The 9,960-nt window shown below is 37.2% G+C and overlaps 1 protein-coding gene across 1 annotated transcript in view; it reads right to left on the reverse strand.

Annotated features, from left to right (window-relative positions):
* Positions 1 to 9,960, reverse strand: part of NFXL1 (nuclear transcription factor, X-box binding like 1) — a 93,394-nt gene that overhangs the window by 24,572 nt on the left and 58,862 nt on the right. The window contains exon 19 of the mRNA XM_006019028.3: positions 5,296 to 5,400. Within this exon, the coding sequence (XP_006019090.1) occupies positions 5,296 to 5,400 (105 nt within the window). The remainder of the gene's footprint in view (positions 1 to 5,295; positions 5,401 to 9,960) is intronic.

Consider the following 9,960-nt stretch of genomic DNA (forward strand, 5'->3'; position numbering starts at 1 on the left):
ATGAGGGACTGTACACGTGAGCAGCCCAAGGCTCCTAGTCTGGGCCAGCGCAGGCTTCCACCTGTCTTGGCCACCCAAACACTGAATGTCAGTTCAGTGCATTACCAGTTCAATCTATGCAGCTTAGAAACAAACTGCAAAGAGCGAATCAATTTTGCCTCAGATTTTTTGAGCCTCTGTACTTAACCACTGCGTTCTCAATTTGAGCTGCTGAGCTGTCAATTTTTTCATTAATTTCTTTTATTTTCTCTCTTTCTCCCTTTTTAAAATCTCTTTGGAAGAAACGGTACTCTTTTTACAAAGTCCTTTTCATTCCTAGAGAAAAATGTAGCTACTGTAACTACTGATAAAAACTGAATACAAAAAAAAAGGGACCGCCTCCTATTTTCACATTAGCTAATCATGGAAGACTGACTATGGTTGAGAAACATTCTAAATTTCCGTAATATACCTATGCCTTCAGAGATGCACTTTTCTAGACACATTTTAAATACTATGCTGAACTCTTATGCTTCAGACATTTAGGCTGGTTGCACCTGAAAAGTTTTCATCTTTTAAATTTTTTTTTGTCTTAGAAAGTGGCAAAAAAAACCCTTTCATGCTTGCCTCTGGAGTTTCTACCTTTAGAAACCTAGATAGGAGCTTCTGCTGCTTTCTTTCTAAAAGGAGAATGAAGACAGTTTACTCTGAATTTGTGCTTATGGATATTACTGGGTCATTTTTCATGTTGAAGGCATGTCGGTTGATTCAAGTCTTTAACTCTTTAAGGTTTTCCTTGCAACTCCTCCTGTATTTTTCTTCTTTTAGGATTCAGTAAATACTGCTGAAATCAGTCTAAGCATATATCCAGGGCAAAGTGCTTCAATTATTTATGCTACTAATCTTGTACTAGGTGAAGGTAATATTGTTGTCACAGAAAAACACTGCAACTTTTCAAGTTCTTTGACTTTCAATTGTTTCTATTGATTCTGAAAATTTTAGGGGACCTTGAATATAAAAAGAGATTGCACTTGAATGAAGGATATATTGAAGAGATGCATGGAAACCTGGAATAAGGACTTGCATTTTCATTGTGGCTATACTTCAACAGCATTAAAAAATAGCCCAAAAAAGAATCTTCTGTCCTTCCGCTTCAACAGGCTAAATTTCTTCAACTTCCGATACACCATTACATTAATCTGAAGGAACCTAATTTCTGTACTTTTCTAAATGTACCCCAAACCTTTTTAGTTTGTTACACAGCAACTCTTGAATAAGTTTAGTTTAGATTTAGAAGAATGATCTTTCATTTGGGGTCTTCAAATACTTATGCAGGTCAAAAATACAGCTGTTTTACAACAGTGTTTTAAAACAGGTAGAAAGAAAATATTTGCATGGATGACTTAAGTCTGAAAATGAGTATCAGATTTCCTATTAGAAGCTCTACCTCATGATTCAAGATTTTAGATTGTATTATACAGATAAACTGGTTCTGATATCATTCTACTCTAACATATAAACTCAGAAAGATCATCATCATTGCCACTGGACTTGCTATGGCTGCTATTTTTTTTTATCCATCTACTACAACTTTTTTGAACCCATGGTTATTTTTCTCTGCCACCAAGTCAGAAACAGTTTAATTACTTCTCTCACAAAGATTCACAATTGTATGGCATCCTGACAGCTTTTAGTTCAGAGATGCGCAACAGGAAATGCACTTGGTTGTTTGAATTAATCCAGCTGCTATTGGTGTCACGGTGAGCCTGACAATGTCTGCAAAAGTAATTTGCTGCTACCAGTATCAATTTTCCTGATCAATCTATAAGAAAGTTTTGGTAGTGAGAGATTTACTGGATTCTGAAGGAGCTCAGAAAAAAAAAATCTCTTTGGTATACTCTGTTCGGAAGCACACCTCTCTGATCTACTCTGGGCATTATGTGCCTTATGATTTTGAAAAAGGTTGATTAATGGGACAAAATCTTCAGCCAAAAGCCCCCTCCTGCAAGTACCATCTGTGCACCAAGTCTGCTTGGCAAACAACATATGGGAGGTCATTCTCAGTAGTTACTTCTCAGCTTTGGAACTCCCTCCCCTTTGAGGACTGTCTGAGTCTGGACATCTTTCAAAAGTGGTTTAAGACTTTATTTGAGAAGGTTTCTAGTAGGTGGGGTTAAGTTTTGAGGTAGTTTCTGGGGAATTTTTAAAGTAATTTATTTGATCTGTTCTTTGCCTTTTATTCCCCTGAACCTTTCTGGGGGAAGGGAGTATAGAAATGAAATAAATAAGAGAGACAAGTCTACTGACTTTTGTACAGCTAATGGAAGGGTTTAAAAATCCTTTCTCCAGGCTTTATGTCCATTCTGCAGAATCATAGGATATGGATATCTTGGTTCACCGTATCCAGACCCCCGCTCTGCAGGAAATTGTACCATATAATACCTTTCATAAAGGTTATGTAATGTGACCTTGAAACCAATTAGATTTCTTGCCCTTAACTACTTCTGTTGGAAAGCTGTTCTAGAACTGCACTCTTCTGATTGATACAAATCTCCTTCTAACACCACCTACATTTATTCAGGGTCAGTTTATACCTATTAAAACATTGTCTAGTAGTAGCATTGTCCTAGAAGCTTAAATAGCTCTTCCTTTCTGATGTATTTATAAAAATCATATCCCTTATAGTGTTTGTTCTGCTAGGGGAAATAAGCTAATCTTTTAGTCTCCTTGTGAGATAGGCTCTTCCTTCTGCTTTTGCTAATCATCATAATAGCATCTCTCTGCACCTATGCCTGTGGAAATTCATCTTACTTGAATGTGGGTAACCACAGTACAAAGTATTCTTACTAGTGACATGTATGAGGGCATTAATGCTTCCCTGTCTCTGCTGGAAAAATCTCACTTGTCATCCTGGAATCGCATTTGCCTGTTTTTTAAGTGGGCACATTATACTGATGGCTCGCATTTGACTAGGGTTTTGCTACATAGCATTGCAGTGCGTCGTCTAAACACACCAGCAGCCTTTTTCCCATTGCAGCCTCCAACCGATGAATTCTTTTTAACAGTCTTCAAATGCATGACCTTCTCCTTTGTCCTATTAAATATTTTCTCACTTATATTATTTCAAACTTCAAGAGTACCTAATTCTTCCTCTATAGTACTTCAGTCATTCTCCTGCACTGGCAAGAACTCCAAACTTAATAAGCAAAACTCCCTTTTTGTGCCTACATCATTAATAACAATAAACAACATTAAGTCCTAAAATATACCCTTGATGAGATACTTGGAGAGTAAGTACTCCCCATTCAGACCAATAATTCCCTTTTAGTACAAAGTGTCATCTTCACTTTAGGCAAGCAAGGTTCTTTGGGTAGATGTGATATCTTTTATTAGACCAACTAAATAGCTGGAAAAAAGTTCTTTGCAAGCTTTCTGGCTGCTGAACTCCAAGAGAGTTCTTGGAGAACTCATAACATCAACAGTTGCCCATTGCCTGAAAAAGGGTGTTTGTGCCGGAAAGCTTACAAAGAACTTTTCCCCAACTATTTAGTTGGTCTAATAAAAAATATCACATCTACCCAAAGAACCTTGCCTGCCTATGTCCTTAAACCAACATGGGTACAACCAACACCCCCACCCCACTTCTTCACTTTAGCTAGTTCCTTATCCACCTTACAGTATCATATTAATCACCGTCTTCCCCACTTAACTAAATAATTTCTCCTGTGGCACTGTACCAAATGCTTTTCTGAAGTCCAAATAAATTAGATCTGCCACACCCTCCTTGTCTAGAAAATCACTTTTCTTAACTAATAACAAGTTAATATGATACAATCCATCTTTGGTCAACCCAAGTTGTATTTTATCCAATTTTCCTTTTTTCTCCCTGCCTTTAATCACACTTTCCTTCAAAATTTATTCTAAAACATGGAGATTGCTCCACTGAAGTCAGATTAAGAACGAGAACTCAGATATTTAAGAATGGGAAAATATTTGAAGTATTATATTTGATATTCTTCAGTCACACAGCACCACTCCCAATTTGACAGTTTCATTAAATATCATCCCCACCAGATTTACTCACACATCCAGTACTTTCCTTACTGAAATCTAAACCAAAGCATTCATCTAAATTTTGGGGTTATTATAATATGGCCCCATGTTACACATCTCACCTTCATGATCACTGCTGTCATCAATAACGTTTTCTATCTCCTAACTGTCCATCTCCTTAGTAAATATACAGATGAGTCTTTCCCTCGTTCAGTTCAAAGCTCTTATCCGTTTTGCCACACTTGATCCCAAAAGTCTAAATACCCCAACCAGCAATCTCGATGCTAAGCCAGCCTGTTCTGTGTTGACTAAACCAAGCCCATGGCCTATGAGACATATTTGAGGGACCCGTAAATCCTTCACTCACCTATAGCAAGGAACTATTGTAGAACTATGTACTCTGATATCCATCCAGCAGTCAATTTCTGTATAGAGTGGTTTTAAAACAATCCTGCAGTCAGACACCCTATTTTATTGTAATAAGTTAGTAATTATTTATTACTGTAATACACTAGGGGTAGTGGGCAGGGACATGCAGGCAGCAGATCGCAGCTCTGCCCTGGCTCTGAACAACATTGTCACCGCCACAAAATCCCAGCCCCAGCCCCGGAGCAGCTCCCCACCCAGCCACACACCCTGCCAACACTGCCTGGCCTGGTCTCCATGGAAACCCTGGCCCCGCACTGTCACAGCCCCCACACTCCTAGGGTCTCCATGGAAACCAGCCACAGCAATGTGGGCAAGGGCTGCTGGGAAATGGAGCCTGGCTACTGGTCAGATCTGCCATTTTGCCCACCCCTGATTTATACTAAGAATAACACCACTGCATTTGCTTTTAGACTTATTTGGGACCTTGGCTGTATAAATGGATTTAAAATTCAAAATTTAACAGATGGACTACCAGTTTTAACAAACTAGATACTCTCCTGATCTCTGTTAGGAAAAAAAAATGTACTCCTTCCTCTTAAACTGAAATAAATCTGTCCCAGATTATCCTGCTATTCTCCCAGGGGAGTTGCAAAAATCCATGTGAATATGCAAAAAGAGAACTGCATGAATTACAGCACTTTTAGATTCTAGACTAACAAGACTTAACATTCTTTAATGAATCCTTGGATTTCAGGGGCCAGATCTTCCACTAATTCAAACTGTTGTAGAACCAATAAAGTAACTGGAGCTATGCCAATTTGAACCATCCAGAACCCAGGGTGGATTTAACAATACAGTAAAAAGTCTCTCCCAGAAGTACAAACTGGAATTTACCTTTTTAATTCTCTTGCAAGGACATCTGAGTTTAACCTTCTGATTGCAATTTCCAGGACAGTCACCTGGATGGCAAGTCTCTTTACATCGATGGCCACAGTGCAACTAAAAAACAAGACCAATTCTCTGCATTACAAATGTTTGCTTTTTGTTACTGACTGCATTTTAATTCCTTTTAGAACAAATTATACAATGTAAAGTACTATTATTTTTAAGGACTCCATTTTCAAAGATTGATTAAAAGCACACTGGTTAGTTTTTAAAACACATTTTTAGAGAACACCACATGCTTCCAGCACACTAGAAAAAAGTAGGGGAATAACTAAAGATTGAAGGTATGAAATGCACAACAGAAAGTCTTTCATTAAATGATGACAGGAAGAAAAAAGAAGAAAAGTTTCTCCTATGCTAATTTTGTACATATTTTAAGAATGTTTCAAACTATAAAGAGGCCAGACAAAATACATCATGTCTCCAATTTAAAAAAATATCTTTACTATGTGTTTTTGAAAGATTACCCTATTTTTTTTTTCCAAGATAGGAAAGAGAAAAACTTTTCTAGCCTAAGTAGAAATCCTTTACTATACACAATTTCAACACCATAATTCAACTATTTAAGAAGATCCTCATGCTTTTACAGGACAGGGTTTTTATCCTAATTAATTAAGCTTATTATTTTAGGAACTTTAAGACATCACTTATTTCTTACGGCAGCAATTTGACTGCATGCAATTTAGGGATGCACACAATATTGAGCTAGACATCAAACAATAAAGAAGAACTGAGAGGAGCTGTTTTATTTGCAGTAAAGACCCATTTCCCATATCCATTACATACACATGAAATGTTTGTATACCTGCATTTTTCATCCTCAGGTACTAGATACAACATTTATCAAAAATCTAAAATGCTATATTTGATTCAGAAATGTATTTATAAAGGAACTTTAATCCCTGAACTGTTTAAAGACCTATATCGGGAGGTGCTTATAGTTTAAAATAAACACTCAGTTGCAGACTGCCATCAAGTGATTAATACCCCTTGGAAAATGTCATGAAAGCCACAACTTTAATATTTAGGATGCATGTTTTTCACATTTACTAGCAACTGGAAATGTATTTATATTGCATTATATATGACTAAAAAAGTACAAAAATACAACATTGCATACTACTGTAAAAGTAATCAAATTAAGGATTTTTTTTGTAGGTTGGCTAATTCAGGTTCACAGACTTAAAAAGGAAGTAGTAATGAAATGACTTACACTGCCCATAGATGGAGAACATACACTTTACAGACAGAATTTAAAAAACCCACAAATCCAAAAAACACATTTTTCAATGGGATGTTCTGCAACAAATCTTACCTGACACCCCCACAATGTCAGCCATACTGCTACAACTGCATTTATCTTTTTAATGCAGTATATTTTATTGAGGAACACAAGGCTGGAAAGGACATCCTGGATCATCAAGTCAGAAGCTCTGCTTCCATAAACAACATTCTAGCCTGTTCAAGCTTTAACTTTTAAGTTTTTGGTTGTTTTTTTGTTTGTGGGTTTTTTTGTGGTTTGTTTATATATTATATATCTCACTGCTCTTACTGGAAAAGTTGTTCCATTTACAATGTCACTCCTCGATAATAAGCTTCCTTCTGATTTCCAGCCTGAATTCCTTCATGGCCATTTTATGCCTAATTAGTCTTGCGTCAGCATTATCTTTGAGTGTATACCTCTTTTCTCTTTTACTGCTTACTGCCCTGTAGTATTTGTAGACAGAAATCATATTCCCCTGATTTCATTTTTATCCCTTTTTCTTCAGTCCTCACATTTGTCTGCAAATATCTGTTCTCAAGTTTTCCATGCTACAGAGGTCAGCACCACACAGACATCAAGTACAGCCAGTTTGCTATGTCAAATAATTGGTTTCCTTTTCATCCCTGAAAGTTTAGGCAGCTCACTACTGAACACAACCTTGAAAGAGACATCTGTAGATTATTCTGTAATCTTTAACCAGTAGAGTATCCTCTTCTATTCCTTTTCCTGGAGTTGGAAAACAATCAAGCAACAATATGTTGACTTCATTTGTATGCCATTATACATGTCTAGACCCATCCTGAACTATCAACTCTGGCTTTCCCTCTAAATTGGGAGAATTTATATGAAACACACTTCTTGGATACTGGCAGCGTTAACAGATGGCATGGGCAAAAACCAGCAGAGATTACCCTAGAATGGAGCATCCATGTGGTACAGCAATGTACAAATTAAGAGTATATACCATTATGCAGACAAGGTTCTTTGGGTGAATTTGATATATTTTACTAGACCAACCCAAATAGTTGAAGAATAGTTATTAAGCAAGCTTTTGGGTTCAAAAACCCTTTGTCAGGCTAAGGAAGTTTCAGCAGTTGGTGCGTGCTCTTCCTGGATGGAATGAAAAGTAAAGAAGCCAGCCTTTTCATCCAGGAAGAGCACACACCAAATGCTGAAACTTCCTTAGTCTGACAAAGGGTTTCTGAACCCGAAAGCTTGCTTAATAACTATTCTCCAACTATTTGGGTTGGTCTAATAAAAGATATCAAATTCACCCAAGGAACCTTGTCTGCCTATGTCCTTAGACCAACATGGCTACAACCTACACCCCTATACCATTATGCAGCACTATAATGGAATATCAGCTGAGGACTATGAAATTTCCATTTTTGTTTCCTCTGGAGGATGAAAGAATTCCCCCTGCACAGCTCAGCAGTACCAAGGCAAAGTAGGGAGAAGTATGTATCCAAAACAAAGAACAAAAAATTTAAAGGAGTCTAATCATTTGATGGTGAAGAAACATTTTCAGCTAAATGCTATTCATGAGGAGTTCTGAAAGAAGTGGGTTTGCATACTTAAATAAGGGATCCAGAATAAGGCTTGAATGCTAAATAAGGTTTTTTATTAAGTCTCCTACTGTTCCACTGTCACCAGTGCTGCTTCTTGAGTGGAACTACTAATGTAAACAAACCACCACCACTTTAACCAAGATGAGCAGAGTTAAATAACACAATGGTATAAAAAAGTATTGCCAGCGTTAGTAATGTTACTGTCTTTTCCAGCAGGGCAGCTGTGCAGTGGGAGATTTTTTTTTTCCTTTTTTTTTTTTTTTTTTTTGGGGGGGGGGGGGGGGGAGGAGGGGAGGAGGTTGTTTTGTTTCATTTATTTTATGAAAGCTTAGTGTATGCACTCAAATCTAACTAGAATACAAAGCCTGTGTTCTTTAGATCCCCTTTCCACTACAGCAAAACCCTGTGGTTCATGGTTATGGGACCAAATGCTGCCTTTACCTGACTACTGTAGTTGATGTCAAATGTTTTAAAGGAAAGACACCATAAAAATGCAACTATGGAAACACAAGGCTCTAAGAAACTCCTTTCACACAGGCAACCAGTTCAGATCCCACATCCTCATCTCTGTCAGAAGCAAAAAGAAGACTGCTGCACTTCACAGCTCAGACTGAAAAAAAGCCACAGAAGCAGCCTTTTCTGTGCACAGACTGGAAGACACCCCTATGTACTTGGCACTCATCTTTGGTGATCATTAATTGCACAGGATTTTTCCTCAAGCGCATGATTTGGAAAAAGAGAGAGAAAAAGATTTTTTAACTATTTTTAAAAAAGAACTATTAATCTGCTAGGTACATCTCCTTATCAAGATCCTCTTACATATGCAAAACAGCTACCATTTATAGACATCCATTGCCCTCTACCAGTAACTAGAAGACAAATATCCATTTGAAAAGTCCATCAATAAAACAAATGAATGGCACTCAGAAGCCAAATAAAAAGACAGACTTCCTCCTTCAGCCCTAGAGGTGGCAGGCCTTCAGTTTAAAGATGAAACAGGATTATGTAGGAAAGCACACATTGTTGCTGCTTATGCCAAACTGTCCTGTTGAGAGAACCAACTCAAGAACACATTTTTACAAGCACTGCATTCACTTTTAAGAAGAAATATTCAGCAAACCACCTGGATTTTCAAAATATAGTCATTCAACCAGAAATAAATGTTATACTTGTAAGTCATTTTGATTCCCAGAGATGTTCCAGGGATCAAGGAAGGTAAAGGGAGCCTATCCCCCCACAATCAAGTACTTAAGAGAATGAGTTTAGATAAATGTTAATAGCAATGTTAGTTGATATTGAAATACAAATTATATACAAATAAGACAATATAGGTAATGCACTTCACACCAAATAATCAATAATTACGTATTGGTAAATTTGTTAATATTTGAAATAGTATATTTAAGATTAATTTTCTTCTAAGTCCTGAAGTAGGTGGCTACCCCATTAAGGACAAATACTTTTTACCTAGGTTTAGAAAGTAAGTTTTAAAAAGAAGCACTTATCTTAGTTCATCTGCAGATGGGTTAGCTATTCAGGAAAAAATCTGGTTCAAGATGGAAGAGAAAAGTTTCCAAGGTGAACCTAGGTTTGTAGTCAATTACCTAACTCAACTTCATAAGCTTTCTAAACAAGGGTAAAGAACAGAGAGATGTACCGGCCAAGCTGTACCATGATTAACATAAAAATACCGATTTTTAGCCCTTGTATAGATTCATAGATGTTAGGGTCGGAAGGGACCTCAATAGATCATCGAGTCCGACCCCCTGCATAAGCAGGAAA

This window comes from Alligator sinensis, unplaced genomic scaffold (genome assembly GCF_000455745.1).
Source record: "Alligator sinensis unplaced genomic scaffold, ASM45574v1 scaffold134_1, whole genome shotgun sequence".
In the NCBI taxonomy this organism is placed as follows: Eukaryota; Metazoa; Chordata; order Crocodylia; family Alligatoridae; genus Alligator; species Alligator sinensis.